This window comes from Sesamum indicum, linkage group LG2 (genome assembly GCF_026168435.1).
Source record: "Sesamum indicum cultivar Baizhima isolate 11 linkage group LG2, ASM2616843v1, whole genome shotgun sequence".
NCBI classification, from domain to species: domain Eukaryota; kingdom Viridiplantae; phylum Streptophyta; class Magnoliopsida; order Lamiales; family Pedaliaceae; genus Sesamum; species Sesamum indicum.
In genome coordinates this window covers 17,103,956-17,120,971 of record NC_142658.1, presented here as the reverse complement: position 1 = coordinate 17,120,971, position 17,016 = coordinate 17,103,956, and the positions used below count along the sequence as shown (strand labels likewise).

Genomic DNA, 17,016 nt, shown 5'->3' with positions numbered 1-17,016 from the left:
AGTCTAATATTAATTTATATTTTGTATATTTTATTTAATAATAAATATATATAAAGTATTTTAGTTTAAATAATATTAGAAAATGACGCAAGTCGTCACAAATTACTTCTCTCAAGAAAAAATAAATGAAAAGAGAATCTGTATATTTCCAATCTATGTAAGAAAACTGTACATATTTCTCCCCGCCACTAAACCTTCCCGCCCATACGGCGCCGCCACCACCCCTCTCCTCCGCCGTCACTGACATTGATAATGGTACAGTTCCACGAGCACATAATTAGCGACCTCCTGGAGGACCCTAGCGGCGGCATCGTCGTCCTCTCTGCCGGCCTCGGCCTCCCCAAGCTCATATCCTCACTACTTCGCCTCCACGATCCTTCCCAGGGTTCAGTCCTCATCCTCAACGCCTCTCCTGCCCAGAAGAATTCCATCGACATCGATTCTCAGTTCTCTTCCATCACCGCGGACCTTCTTCTGCACAATCGCCTCTCCCTCTACACTTCCGGGGGAATATTTTTCATCACTGCTCGGATCCTGATAGTGGATTTGCTCACTCAACGCCTCCCCACGACCTCCGTCGCCGGAATTATCCTTCTTAATGCCCATTCTCTTTCGGATACTTCAACCGAGGCTTTTATTGTCCGGATTTTGCGGTCTTCAAACCGTTCTCTCTATGTTCGTGCCTTTTCTGACCGCCCCCACGCGATGGTATCTGGCTTTGCTAAAGCGGAACGGACCCTCAAGTGCCTTTTCCTCCGGAAACTCCATCTCTGGCCTAGATTTCAGGTAATAGCTATAGTTTAGCTTATTTCAAAAGTTTTTGGATAATTCAGTAACTGACATCATAAATCATACTTATTAACATTTTGAATATGCTTTTTTTGGTTTTGTGTGTGTGTGCGCGCGTGAATCAATTCTATTAACAAAGTATGGACATGAAGGTGGAATCGTCTACCACAATTTACCTAAGAAAATCCACAGGGAGCAAGTCTAGAAACTCCTTGAAACAGCCTACTAGGACTGGAAGATGAATATGGGTAGATTCCATGCTCTATCCAACCACCAATTAGTCGTGCTTTGTGGAATTTTCACCAATGACACAAATCTACATTTTACAGCACTGACAATGACATTTTATAAGAGATGCAAAATTGATATAGGAAGTGCAATTTAGGCACAACGTTCTTAAAGTCTTTGCCATTAGTTTGTACAATCAGCTGCAAATTTGCTTTTGGTCTCCTCCTTGCGAAGACATGTTGCGGTTGCTCAACAAAGAGGACCATTCTCTAGAGGTATGTGGGCAAGAAAGATGATTATGAGACTCACAGTAATCTCTAGAAAACACACAAGACATTTATGAGATAAGTTGAAATTCCACAAACTTGTCTGATTTTGTAAGTCTCTCTAAGATTGCGTTCGACAATATAAATGAGTGCCTTCTGATTGATTTTGGTAACAACACAACATCATGCCACTCACTAGGTTGGACCTCCAAAAAATTTTCTCATGCATATCTTGTATGGAGTTGTACATCCTCATGAACACGCCAAAGCATTCTGTCCTCTCTGAACTCTGAAGGCGAGTATTGTTGCCAGATGTTGACCATTGACAATTGAAGTGATAACGAGAGAAGCTCCATCTGTCCATTTACACGATTGCAATAAACTTCCCAACTTTGATGGATCTTAGAATGTAGAAGCCACATAGGGCTAAGTGGATGCCAAGTATCTCACCAAAAGAAAGTTGCTTACCTAAACCAACCACTATTTCGAAAAAATGATCTTCTCCCCCTTGAATGAGAAGTTTCAGCCATGTCAGCTAACATGTTGCAGATGGCTTGACAGTCTACAAGCTTCTACTTTAAGGAAGTTTGACTTAACACAACTACTCCGATAGATTTAGAATCTTGTGGCAGAATATGCAAGATATGCTTAGTGATGGCAGCTTTATTCCAATCATTAGTGAGCTCAACTCCTGTCCTCCTTTCTATTGGACAACAAACTTGCTCATATACAATTTTCTCAAATATTTTTCATCTTGGAACCATACCAAATGAAGATTCCAAGGAGTTAATCTATCTCCTGAGGGGATTTCATAGGAAAGAAAAATATGCTTGTCGAATAGACTTGAAGGGAGAAGAGAACAATTTCACTAACTGTGCTCTGCCTGTATACTACAAACAAATACTTGTTCAGGAGTTTACTCTGGATGTAAGCTTATCCACCGACGCCTTGCACTCGGATGCAGGTAAGGAGAGGAATTCCTATACATCTTACTACTGGTAACTTTGAATGCCAACTTTTAGAGAAATTTGCACCTCCACCTTAATACCTAAAAATAACACTTCAGATATCAGCATTTTTGTCCCAGGGCCAGATGAATCGGCAAAATGTTGGAGAAAACTTTAAGGTTTCCATAGATTTGCTCTGCAAAGCTGACATATTACATCTCCAATGCAAATCAACCTTGTGCTCTAAAAGACTTCCATGGCACATAGGGTTTCCTTGTGTCAAGCCCCTGTTGCTAGTGAAAGATTGCATTAAGCTCCCTATTAATAGAAACAGAAAACTTGTACATAAAGAAGCAGGCTTCGATAAATTCGGTAAATTTTAAGTTTCACTAGTGTATGTAAAAGAATTGTCTTATTAATTAATTCAAACGAAACATGTGCACATCATGTAATTTTCTTGACCAAAGTGTGGTGCATACTCTGGAGCATGATGTCCTTGAAATGCTTTCTCATTGCTCTGTGTTTTGCACTTGTCATATACTAATGTCTTAAGAACTTCAAAAGTTACTTTATTAATTGATTTATTTATTTATTTTTTTTTTTTTGGTGAATTTAGGTGTATGTGTCCCAGGATTTGGAAAGAGACCCCCCTGAGGTTATAGACATTAGGGTCCCGATGTCAACTTACATGATTGGGATTCAGAAAGCAGTGATCGAGGTGATGGATGCATGTCTGAAAGAGATGAGGAAGACCAACAAGGTAGATGTGGAGGATTTGACCGTGGAGAATGGTTTGTTCAAGTCATTTGATGAGATTGTGAGGAGGCAATTGGATCCCATATGGCATACATTAGGGAAGAGGACAAAGCAGCTTGTTTCAGATTTGAAGACATTGCGCAAGTTGTTGGATTATCTTGCCAGGTATTGTGGGACTATTCCCAATTTTTGAGATTTTAATCAGCATTTTAAGGTTCTAAGAAGTTTAAAAAAGTTTGAATAATATGGAATCAAGCTGTTTTAGAGGTCGCGAATCTTTGTAGCTTCATGACAGTATACATCTGTTTGTTGTTAAGTTGCACAATTAGTTAAATTGATTGTAAATAGTACTTTTGGTGGAATCTAAAGCATGCAGGTCAAAAATGGCTTTACAAGAATGTTTTGGCATAGTGTCGAGAGCTATTTCATATCCTTAATAATCAAGTGCTTCCAAGTTTTTTAGCAGAAGTTAAGAGGGTCAAAACAGCGAGATTTATGTCTATTAATTCTCCATTTGTAAATTTTGTAGGAAAGTGAAGTTCTATACATTCGAACATGATTAGTCAAACTGAGGGTCTTTTACTACTGATGAAGCTTTCTTAGGAAGGGATATGAACCTGGATGAAGAAATTACTACCTCACACACTGCACATGATGGGCAATGTTTTTCTCAACTTCACAAAGTGCATAAAAGCCTTGATTTCCCTTCTGAAATAACAGTTAGGAAAAACAATGGGGATTCTCTTGTCGTTCAATGTGCAATTGCTCTTACTGTAGTAATAGTCAGTAAAGGGGGTTGACCGGGATCAGTTTGTGAGACAACCTATATGTCAAGCACAAATTTATCTCAACTTTGATGGTTTTTGAAGCCAGTTATACCAAATTCTATCAGACTCTATCCTCCAGAACTACTGAATGCATGTTTAGAATGTTCTGGTTTCTAGGTTCCGTTTTTATTTTGATGCAATGTGATTTTCCATGATTGACATGGTTCTAAATAATTCTTGGATTGCTTATTGAACTTGTTATAGTGTGATCTTAGTAACTGATATACAAAAAGACACAAGCTTTGTTCACTCATAAATTCTAGGGCGAATGACATGTCCCCGGCCCAAATATTGGGCTCTTTGGCATAACACGAAAATTGTGGCTTATCCCCCCAAAATCTAATTAAGTGGAGCACATCAGCCGCTGGAATTTGCTTTTAGCAAGAAACAGTTCCCAGTGGCCATCAAACGTGTAGCATGTGCAATGTATGAGGTCATGTTTGTCATCCCCTCCTCATTTCCGCCTACTAATCCAGTTGGACTCGCGTGATGGAATAAAGAACCAAAAAAAAAAAACGGCAAAAGACGTCAACATAAAGGTCCACTAAACAAAACATATTTTCTTCTCTTTCCCCCAAATTAGGGTAAATCTGAGGCTTCTATTTTTCTCCACACTTCAAATTCACGATTCCCAACTTAACCCCATGGGCTGCAAATTAGGTCTGGAAATTAAGAGATGAGAATGTGTACTCTCTCCTGTTGCTTGAGCTCCAGCCTAGGGTAAGTCAAAATTATTAGCATTTTGCAATGAAATTTAGATTGCCTAGTTAATGTTTGTGGTTCCAAAATTTCTGTATTTGTATGCAGTCAAGTATCCCAAGTGTATATATATTTGTGTGCTAGTGTTTGTCAATGATACATGTGTTTATGGTCCTAAACTTTCATGTGTAACAAAGTTGGAATTTTGGATGAGAAGATGCATTTTGCTTTTATCCTCATATTATAGATGCAAGTGGTCCCATTTGTTGGTCTTTGTGACATCGAAGGCAAGGTCACACCCGATTGTGTAGATGATTTTGCTGCCATAAGCCACTTACTCCCGATTGCTACTAGAATAAGGTGTGATCACACCTTAATGTCACATAACAATCTGGGGTAACTAATGCTCACATATAGAATGCTACTTGCAAGGGGGACTTTTTATAGAATGCTACTTGCAAGGGGGACTTTTTATAGAATGCTACTTGCAAGGGGGACTTTTTATAGAATGCTACATCCAGTCGTACACATATATACACACGCTTGGGACTACTTGCATGCAAAATCCCCCACCCCGGAAAAGGGAGAATTTTATGGGACTGCAAGCATAAAGTAGATAATCTAAATGTAATTGAGGAATGATTACATTGAGTTACCCTATGCTGGAGCTCCTAGGAAAATTGACTTGGGATGACAAACCTGAAGATTTAACCAGTCTGACTTGGGAAAAAAGAAGAAGGTATGTTTTGTTTAGTGGACCCTTCTATTGACTTTCTTTTTCCTTTTTTCTCTTGTTGCCCCATCACATGATTTTTGGGGTGACATGCCATTTACCCTAAATTCTGAGATTAACGTCACATTCTCTTTTAGTGTGGTGTAGGTTTACTGTGTACATATAACATGCTGACAGTAAGATAACATGACATGCTTGTGTATTGCTATTCCCTGTTAGATGTTGTAAGTCCACGGTCTAGTCATTTGTTTTTCTATACCTGTACACATGCTTCTGAGTTTACAGATTTTTATGTTTTGATAGGTACGATGCAGTGACTTACCTGAAGTATCTGGACTCGCTTAGAGCCTCTGAGAGTTTTCGATCTGTTTGGATCTTTGCTGAGTCTAGTTACAAGATTTTTGAGTATGCAAAGAAGCGGGTTTATCATTTTAGTAGGTCGGATAGTGGGAAGTCAATTGGATTGTGTACGACTGCATCCATTAAGAAGAGAAAACTATGTGAAAGGAACAAAGATGAAGATGGTAAATTCTGTTTTTGTTTAGTATTTTTCTTTTTACAGTGAATGTCTTTGTTTTAGGTTCAATTCGTAGTTTTCAGATTATACTATTTAAAATTACTTGACATTTTGGATCAAAATGTTTAGGATGGTTTGTGCTGTCGTTCCTGCTTGTGTAAATAGGGGCTTGAAGTCTGCAGTGATTGATTCATTAATTATATGCTGCACACTGTTCTAGAACTGAATGAATATACAAGCAGCATTTCAAGCTGATTTTATCTGCTTGATTTTTCATTTTAAGCTTATTTTCTCTCAATGAAATCTGTAGATTCTTCAGAAAGGGCAAACAGTGGGGTAGTTCTGGAGGAAATCTTGGAGGAACCACCAAAGTGGAAGGTGTTGCGTGTGAGTGAGTGAGTTCTTTTCATCTTTTGAATCCCCAAATTCCTGTTGGTTGGTGAAAAGCTTTATGCAGAAATTTATTCTCAAGCCCGTGGCCATTCTTTATCATACTTGTTGAAATTAATTCTGTACGAAATTCTTAATATAGTTGTTAATGGTTGAAATTCAAATCAGACTCCTAATATATTTTACTGGAGAGGACTAAGTTTATGAGGTTTATTGAAGCATGCCATTCTATCACAATGTATCCACGTATCACTATAATTGGTTAATTCATTTCAGGAGATTCTTGTAGAGATAGAAGAGGAAAGACAGAAGCAAGCAATGGCTGGTGAAGAACTAGTAGTTGGAGATGAAGGGGATCAACATGGGATTATTCTTGTTGCATGTAAGGATGAACGATCTTGCATGCAGCTTCAAGATTGCATTACCAAAGGCCAGGATAAGGTTCTTAATACAGTTTATCATCATTTTCTCTCATCTCTTTCCCCATCCCCACTTCTTCCCTTCCGGCCTTACGGGCCATTATGTTATCTGGTAAATAATAGGGTCTGCTTGGAGTTATCCATTAAATTGGTGAATGTTAAGTCTACAAACTCCCATAAGGTCAAGTCTCTTGACAAAAGTTTCTCATATATATCCAAGATGTGTGTAGCTCAACTGCTCAACTTGGTTGCAAGTTTCAGTTTCTCTTCTCTGACGTGCCTTCTGTCAAAGTAACAGGGTCCAGAAGCTAGGGTAGAGAAAATTCCATCTCCACCAGTCCACCTGTTCTGTACGATTACTTGTGATTTTCTGTTCACTTCTTAGTCGCTTGTAGGGGTTATCTTGTCAGCTACACTTTTAGTTGTACTTTTGCATGCCCTAAGGATCTGAAACAACTAATGCCATGTTTTGTTCTGTTTTGGGCTGGTTTAATACCAACCCAAGCATGAACTGTTTGGGAGAAATCAGTCCAAACCACCCCCCACCCCCAAAAAAGGGGAAAATATAAGAAATTTCAGGCCTCTTAAAAGACAATACCAAACATTAATCACATTCTCCAATACAGATTTGGAAACCTTGCAAAACTCAGAACTCATTTTTCGAGACCTTACAAAACCTACCTAAAAACAATTCCATGCAAAGCATATATTATTATCCTTTGGGTTGGTTTCTTTCATATACATCAGTATTCAATTTTAATTATGTTGGTTTTTTTCTGTAACATGACATACCCTTATCTTTTGTTTTTTTGTGAAGGTCATGAGAGAGGAATGGGAAAAGTATTTGCTAAGTAAAGTGGAGCTGCAGGCTTTGCCAAAATATAAGAAAAAGAAACCAAAAGCAACTAAAGGTTTTGGAATTCTTGATGGAGTAATTCCCTCTGTTTCTGGACAAAAAGCTGAACTTAGTAGCATAAGCCAGCAAGAAAATGATGCACTGCTCGCTGCAGCATATGAAGTAAGTAAACAAGCAAAAAGGGATACTGATGTCAAAGATGGTGGGACCAGTGAAGATCATGGTAAAGTAAGGAAAAGTGAAAGAATGAAGAAAAAGACAATCATTGGTAAAATTGATCCCCAATCTGAAACTAGTATTCAATCTGAGGCTCTGTCTACAGAACATGAAGACAAAATACATGACCATAATGTGTCAAGTCCTGGTCATCTTCGTGGCAATGCACCTGAACTCCAAAAGCATGACCAAGGACCAGAAATTACCAGCCAGCTCCCGTCCGTGCATTTCCATGCCCTGGAGAGTAATCAGAGTATACTTGATGCTTTACAGCCATCTGTCATAATTGTTTACCACCCTGATGTGGCTTTTGTAAGAGAAATTGAAGTTTACAAATCTGAAAATCCCTCCAAGAGATTGAAAGTTTACTTTCTATTCTATGAAGATTCTACTGAGGTTCGGAAATTTGAGGCAAGTATACGTAGAGAAAATGGAGCATTTGAGTCCCTGATTAGGCAGAAATCCTTGATGATGATCCCAGTTAATCAGGTTTGCTATTATACACCTTAATTTGCTATCAGAATTTGGTTAATTTAGTGAATGTCGTATCATATTTCTTGCTTTGTGTCCTGTTGCAAAGCGTTTGCTCTACTGTCAGGTTCCAAGCATTGTTCCTTATTTCTTTTACCTTCCAATTTTTTTATGGTGAGGATAAAGTCCCTCGTGTCCAAACAGAAATTTAGGATAGAGTTCACGTTTCTCCTAGACATTGTATTGAGAAAACGATTCTAAACACTCACATCATTAGCTTCAAAAATTAAGACAAATGCTATGGAATTTATTTTTGGATTGGGGGGAATTTATTTGCTATTTAGCTTTTAAGTCAGCTTTGTTGTCATATCAGTTACTGATGGTTATATTCATTTTACAACAATTATTATAATTTTACCAAGAAGTAATTACTTACCTGCAATTTCATGGGGTTGCTTGATTAACATTCAGGACGAGCAGCTTCTTAGTGTTAGTTCTTCACTAGAGCCACAATCAATCGCTGCCCAAAACTTGGTAACCAGAAAAGCTGGTGGAAAGAAGGAAGCAGAAAAGGAAATGCAGGTAGGTGATATTGAAACCTTTATGCTGAATAATCATCTGTCTACAAAGTTGTTTCTAAAGGTCAGGGTTTCAGAGTTCAAATCTATATTAAAATTAGGATAACTTGGAAGTTTATTCCCTATTTGGTTCCCACATTTTCTTGGCATTTGGCAAATGGAGTTTGTGGTTGCTGAAAATTTGGTTACTGCCGTATATAGAGAAGCAAGAACCCATCAAATTCTCGAAGAAAGTTTCCATATTACCTGAAAGACCTATTTCCATTCTCACTTTTTTACTACATTCCGAGGGCAAGATTATGTTGCACCATGTAAACACATATACTTGATGGTTTTTGCATTTTGATTTTCATCCTTACTAATCAGGAAAGATGAGTTTCATTCAGTCACCAATACTCATTTGGTTGTTGGGGATTTATATTTCTTGCCTTTTCCATACAAATTTTGTGAAGGTTCTCCATGTTCACTGTTTACCTAGAAAAAGATTATTTATCAACTCCTCCTTAGATCTTTCTTGCCTGCCACCAGAAGGGTCATATTTCACCAGTAAAATATGTTTTAAATTGATTTATGTTTATGACTAAGTTCTCTCGTAATATGATATTACTTTATTTTGGAAAGACCCATCAGTAACAGTTATAGTTTGTTCTAGATTATAGTGGACATGAGGGAATTTATGAGCAGCCTCCCAAATGTGCTCCACCAGAAAGGCATGCGTATCATACCTGTGACGTTGGAAGTAGGAGACTATATACTATCTCCGTTGATGTGTGTTGAACGTAAGAGCATTCAAGATCTTTTTGGTAGTTTTTCATCTGGTCGATTATATCACCAGGTGGAGATGATGTCGCGCTATTATCGGATACCTGTTCTCCTGATCGAGTTTTCCCAAGATAAAAGTTTTTCATTTCAGGTCCATAATATTTTATGATTTGCTTTTGTGAATTGGTAATTTTTAACTTTGTTTAACAGATGAGTGGTTTGTCTGTGCAGTCTGCTAGTGAGATTGGTGATGATGTCACTCCAAATAACATTATATCCAAGTTGTCGCTGCTTGCTCTCCATTTTCCTCGACTGCGTATTGTCTGGTCTCGTAGTTTGCATGCTACGGCTGAAATATTTGCTACACTTAAAGCAAACCAGGATGAACCAGATGAGGCCAAGGCAATTAGAGTTGGTGTCCCCTCAGAGGATGGCGTTATTGAAAATGATGTCAGGTAATATCATTGCGTTCATTGTCATGGATGGTTCTTTTATTAATGTTTGAGGCTATGTTCAACAAGCACCTAAATTGTTGAGTTCTAACTTCTATTATCCAAACAAGGGAATGTAATGAAAATCCTAATGTCATTTGCATGGAATTTCATTGGAATCTACTGTATTTTCATTGTCAAAGATTTGTTTTTTTGGGGTTAATGACATTTAGATCCCTCCGAAAATGTGAAATTCTTCCCCCAAAGTAGTTTTGAAATTACACTTCCTCCCTCTCAAAAAGTTTAAACAAATGACCCTCTTCAGCTAGGATTTGGATGACGTTAGCAAAAAAAGATTTACATAGATTTTCAATTTTGCCCCTCATTTATCATTTTTTTTTGTATATTTTTGTATTTATAAAGGGATAAATATGATAGATATATGAAGTGAGGTTAACATCATTACATTTTTTAGTACAAAACTATTACACGAGAATGTTAAATGGGGGAAAAATAAAAAATTTATATATTTCTTTTTTGCTAACTTCAGCAATTTTCATCCAAATTCTAACGAAATGGTGTCACGTATAACTAATGAATTTCTAAAGGGAGGTGTCAATGGATTTTGGAACATTTGGAGGGAAAGTATAATTTTGCATTTTCGAAGGGGGTTCAAGTGTAATTTACCCTTTTCTTAAAGAAAGTAAAATTAGTTCAGTGTTTGTCACCCAAAAGTTGGGATATAATTTTTTTAACAATCAGCAAATATTTGATTTGCAGAGCTGAAAATTTCAATACGTCAGCTGTTGAGTTCCTTAGACGGCTACCAGGTGTTACAGATTCTAACTACAGGTCAATCATGGACGGGTGTAAAAGCTTGGCGGAACTTGCATTACTCTCAATGGAGAAGCTGGCAGAATTGATGGGTGGTCAGAAAGCTGCGAAAACCTTGAGGGATTTTCTTGATGCCAAGTATCCAACATTGCTTTAGAACTGATTCGAGTTTAAATGGCTAGTCATGAAACTTCATGTAATGCTTCTCTATGTTAAATTTATTAGATGTCTTCTGTTGTTGAGGGTGAATGGACACCTACGGGACCTTTCTCCCTGTGCTATTATCTATATTTATTTCCTCATTCATTCTTTATTGTAATCTGACATTGATTCTTCATTGTAATCTGAAAAGCTGCCTTGGGATTCCTAAGTTAAACATAGCATCCTGTGTATTTTATCCATAATTTCTACTGTCTTCTTTTGTGCATTTGTGGGGAAGATCGAAGGAAATTATTTGTTTGAACGAAGTGCCCCTCGGTTGCGTACTATGTGAATCCATGTTGAACTGTCATACTTGCTTTGCTAGAGTTATATGTAGCACTGTCCATTTATGTTTTCTGTCTTCCTTCTAAGAGATGCAAATTGCATTTCACTCGTGAAATTAAAAATTACAAGCAGATCCCAGAAATATTACAAGTGGAAAGGATTGGCTGCATTCAGATCCAGCAAATGTGCACTTTGCAGACATATTAAATAGGAACAAAGATTTCGACCATTTGTAGCCATAATCGAAGGCATTACAAGAAACGTTGAAGAAATGGGCAAAAGAGAGCACAACATGTGCTGGTCATGTCGTGATCTGTGACACGACGGATTGCAAATTCAAGATTTTGACTAAGAACTACACGGCAAGACTATGTTCTACAACATGATCATGTTTTGCAGGGGAAAGTTTAACAACGTAGATAGTCAAAGAAATGCTCGTGTGTTCAATGTCGATGGCCGTGTTTTTGTCCCAAAAGCATGCTCCCACTCAAATTCTTCACCTATCCTAAGTTTACAAGCTTCCCAGCTGTTTAATGCATGAATTAAGAGGTCTCAAAGGGAGAAAAATATTTTACATACATTCATATTACACAATTCATAGAGTTCAAAATCTTTTAGTAAGACGAGAAGGTCCTAGGAAGCATCAAGCTGGTTAAGGGGTAAAAGATATAGTCTTGATCCTTAGAGATAACTAAATAGGCTTCTCTTACTCCTTCCCCAAGAGGGATTCTGTCTCGTCAAATCATGTGTCAAAGAATCGGAGGAGGTATTTATAGAAAAGCTTGGACAATGCTTTAGGGTGCTTAAGAATATCGCAGAATTGTCCTAAAGTGGTGTTGACTATTTTGCCATGATCCTTTGGCTAAAATTACTATAGCTAGATCATCATCAGCCCCACCACCCTAGCTCCAACTTTTGACAATGCATCTGTCCTTGTGTTCTTCTCTCTTGGTATCTATTGTATCATACACTTATCAAATTTATTCATTAGCTCTTTTACCTTTTCCAGGTACTGTGTCATAGACCCATTTGCGATTCTCATACGACCCTTCAACTACATGGCTATCAATTGATAGTCAATATAAGCATCTAAGTGCCTTACCCTAGCACCGAATGCCATTTGTAGACCCAGGATCAGGGCCTCAAATTCTGCTTCGTTATTGGTTATGAGGAAAGCCAACTTTGTTGTGACGTCGATCTCGAGTCCTCCCTGTACTTGTGGTAATATCCTTGCGCCTTCGTTGCTTGAGTTCAAGGACCTGTTGACATGTAGTAATCATCCACGCTCCTTCTAATTTACTCATATGATTTTCATACATTGCAACAAAGCCCACAAATCACTAATCAACTAATAAAGTTGGATTAAGCATTTGATGACAATTATGAAACCAACTTCATAGAGTTCGATTTGAAATGTTCCAAGTCGAGAGCCCAAGAATGGGTATCGAGGGTTCTATTGGGACTTGCACTAGTATTGCGTCTATATGATGGATGTCGTGTTTCATAGGAGACAAACATATGATGTCTATGCAATTTTAGTGGGTGGTTGAGAAAGGTTATCAAACCGACTGAACTGAATCATGGGGATTAGTCTTATGGAAATCCGTGAGGCTTGATTGGTATGACTTGAACTTTTTCACTCCGATAGCATGAGGTTTAGTCCTCAAACTTAAGGATCCACGCAGTTTCATATATGAGACGGTTGTATCTAGGACTTGGTAAAAGATGATCATATTTTGATGTGGTTATTATAGATCTTGTCAGTACAGTCAAAACATGTATGAAGACTAGTGAGTTCCAAGAGATGATCCGTCGCCTATCATGAGATGATAGCGATCTCTTGTGCATTCTGATGTGTGTTGTGCATTATGGAGTCTGTGACCATAATGGGTGATCAAATAGGAAAGTGTTTTTCTATGTTGATCAAGTGGAGAAACATAATCAGAATATTAAGCATAGATGTTTACTCCAGAATGAGAAACGATGACCAATTCCATGCTCTATACTAAGATTGGGAGATAGCCAATGGAAGGACCGTATCTGTATGGCACTCAGTAGCCATGAACCGTTGCTAGACGACCACTTCTGGTGAGGGTGCTCTCCGATTAAGTGTTGATCGAAAATGATTAATTAAATATGATATAATTAATCTAATGCAAAAATATTTATCAATTAAATTGTGTATTAATACAAACCCAAGTCTAGTTGAGGGTGAACTTACAGATTCACGCAGAACACCATTCAAGAGAGTAATAAAATTAATTATGAATTAATTCTAGAAGAAATAGATTAATTTAAAGAGTTTAAATTTTTTTCGAGAGATTAAATGACGTGACCATTTAAATGGGAGAACCCATGTGATGGGAAGCCCAAGATCCAATTAAATTTGGGTTAGGTTTAATAAATTTGATGAGATCAATGTTAATTGAACTGAATGAATTAATTAATAGGATCAATTAATTAGAGTTTTGACTTGATAATTTAATGAAATTAAATAAATCGAGTTAGACTTAATTATTTGATGAATTAATTAATTGGGCTATGGGCTATGATTTATTTGATAAGATCAAATAAGTTCTATTTGGGCTTTTAAGAATTAATTGGATTAATTCTATGAAGGCCGAGTCTATGGGTTTAATTTATTTTTGAACTACCCACAATATAATAAATATATATATATATATATAATATATGTAGCCCTGCTTGAATATATATTTATATGTGATATACATATATATATGAGGTTGTGAGGACGAGGGTTTTGACCTCTCTCTTCTCCCACTCTTTTCGCTCTATTCTTGTTCTTTTTAAACTAGTTTCAAGTTAGAGTAATGTCCTGTTAAATTTGCTATACTAAGTTAATAATATAATAAAATATCTTATACTACATACACTTTACTTCTAGCAAGGTTTGATGTAGACCACCTTGTGGTGTAATGTATGTTCTATGTAGAGGAGATCTCATTGGTCTTTGTGTGAGCATATGGTTGGAAGAGAAATGTTTGAAAAAAGTCTTCAAATCGAAAAGATAAAATTTCGTGATTGCATTTCCATCACTCTGTATTACAATAGCCATTTGTTTTATTTCAAATTTGTTTTATGCTTGTAGAGTGCCAAATACCTGAGATTAAAAAACTAGTTTCCTTTTGATTTAAAATTTAAACATATTTATTTTCATACTTCTATTAAGTTCTTGTCAGGTCCCCGGCCATACTGATTGTTTCATCTTGAAGCAGATCAGGTCTGACAACCTAACCTGAAGGTGAAAAGTGCAGATCCTCGCGCACATGAGCATTTTTTCTTTTGGAAAGGGGTGTTTATGCCTTTTGATAAATATCCTTGATATACCCCTGTGACATTTCAACAATTATTTTCTTTTTGTTAATTATTAATTATAATGAAGTAAGATTATAGAAGAATCATGCTATATAGTAGCACACTTTGCCATGCATGTCATGCTATTCGCATTCTCTATGCATATAAACTCCTACGGTCCTACCAACCTAATTTATTTTCCAACTTTTGTACATACATACATATATATATATATATTGTAAAGTGGATATAAGAAATAATCTAATCAACTATTATAATGATTTGGAGTACAAAACTCCTTAATAAATTACAAACCAGATTATTATAGAAATAATGAATGAATAACAATGAAAAGAAAAAGAAACAAACACTGTAAATATATCGGCTCAAAATTAGCCAGATCCGAACAAGAGCGAACACGGTCACAAAATAGTACCATACCCAACACCAACAGACGATAACGCCACAAAGCCTGAAATCCGACCACAACTCCTATCATTCAAATCTATATTCCACTCAATCACAAAGACCCAACTCAAAATGTTTCACAAAGAAAGAAGAATGCTCAAGAGGTATTTCTCACTTTCAACCATGTGTATAGAAGGGAAAGAGAACCCCTATCAACTTGGCAAAGGAAGGCTACCATATTTGCCGGTGAAATATAAGGAAGAGATCTCATGGAGATTACAGAGAGAAGAGAAACAGTTGGCACAGTGAAAAAGAGAAAAGAGAGAATGAGAGATAGAGTTAGTTTAGGGTTAGAATATAAGTGTGTGAAGATGGGTCAGTTTAGGGTCGGATCGTGGGCTTCCAAGTGGGCCATTTAATAAAGTCATTTGGGCCACTATTATAACACGCTCCACCTTGAACCAAGACCTTTATTTAAAGGAACAAGGTCCGGAGTTGTTGGATCTAGCATTCTCATCACAGCCTTCGGGCCCGCTCCAGTGTACTTGCAAGAAACTTGTATCTTACCTGCAGCAGTGTTAGTCAGGAGCCCGATGTAAAATCTTTAAACAGTTAGCAAATTTCTCAACAGGCAAACACTTAGTACCCATATCAGCTAGGTTTTCCTCAATTTTAATCTTTTCTAATTTTATAACATCTTTTCCAACAATGTCATGTATGAAATGGTACCTAACATCGATGTGTTTAGTCCTATCATGAAAAAAAGGATTTTTGCAAAATTGTATCGAGGATGACTGTCAGAAAAAACCGTAAGTTTATTTTTGAGAAAATCAATTTCTTTAACCAAACCTTCTAACCAAATTGCCTCTTTAATGACTTCAGTCGTAGCAATATATTCGGCCTCAATTGTAGATAAAGCAACAATATGTTATAGTTGTGATTTTCAACTTATGCATGAGCCACACAAAGTGAAGATGTAAGAAGTGTGGATTTTCTACTATCTTTTTTGTTTGCATAATTAGAATCAACATACCCAACAAGTTGGATATAATCAGAGAATTTAGAGAAAGTTATACCAATATCAACAGAACTACGAAGGTATCTAAGGAGCCATTTTAGGGCCTCCCAATGTGGAGGGGGCCAAGGTTAGACATATACCTGCTGAGACAACTAATGACATAGGCAACCTCGTATTTTCAGAAACCCGACGTCCTCAGGGGATCGGCCAAGTGGGAGTTTAGGGGGATTTACCGCGGAATAAGATAACAGTAATATTGACAGTATAAAGTAAAATTGCAGAATTTAAGAGGAGGGGTTTCGAAAGGATTACCACTACCAGGAGCCGGATTTCAGAGGCGAGGTTACAGAAATAACCTAATCAACTATTACAATAATTTGGAGTACGAAACTCCTTAATAGATTACAAACCAAATTATTACAGAAATAATGAATGAATAACAATGGAAAAAAAAAAAGAAACAAACGCTGTAAATAAATTGGCTCAGAATCAGCCAGATCCGAACAAGAGGAAACACAGTCACAAAACAGTAAACCCAACACCGACCCACGGTAACGCCACAAAGCCTGAAATCCGACAACAACTCCGATCACTCATATTTATGTTCCACTCGGTGACAAAGACCTAACTTAAAATGTTTCACAAAGAAAGAAGAATGCTCAAGAGGTATTTCTCACTTTCAATTGTGTGTATAGAAGGGGAAGAGAACCCCTATAAATAGGGCCAAGAAGAACAACAGAGAAGGAAGGCCATGGTGAAATGAGATTACAGAGAGAAGAGAAACAGTCGGCACAGTGAAGAAGAGAAAAGAGAGAATGAGAGATAGAGTTAGGTTAAGGTTAGAATATAAGTGAGTGAAGATGGATCGATTTAGGGTCGAGTTGTGGGCTGCCAACTGGGTCGGGTCGTGGACTTCCAAATGAACCATTAAATAAAGTCATTTGGGCCACAAAAATTATAACATATATATATATTAAGAGACGGAGATATATATAGATTGGATTGATTCGCGGATACCCTCACTTTATTTATAATCACAAAACAACTCCCAAATATTCGATTTTCAAATA

At 37.1% G+C, this 17,016-nt stretch overlaps 1 protein-coding gene across 1 annotated transcript; it reads left to right on the top strand.

Moving 5' to 3' along the window:
* The first annotated feature begins 131 nt into the window (after positions 1 to 131).
* UVH1 (Restriction endonuclease, type II-like superfamily protein) lies at positions 132 to 11,099 on the top strand. The gene is made up of 10 exons (XM_011071992.3): positions 132 to 786; positions 2,847 to 3,151; positions 5,549 to 5,769; positions 6,073 to 6,149; positions 6,429 to 6,593; positions 7,389 to 8,132; positions 8,586 to 8,696; positions 9,345 to 9,605; positions 9,686 to 9,909; positions 10,666 to 11,099. Exons 1-10 carry the CDS (start codon positions 253 to 255, stop codon positions 10,874 to 10,876), a joined length of 2,853 nt encoding a protein of 950 aa, XP_011070294.2. The 5' UTR covers positions 132 to 252; the 3' UTR covers positions 10,877 to 11,099.
* Positions 11,100 to 17,016: the final 5,917 nt, after the last annotated feature.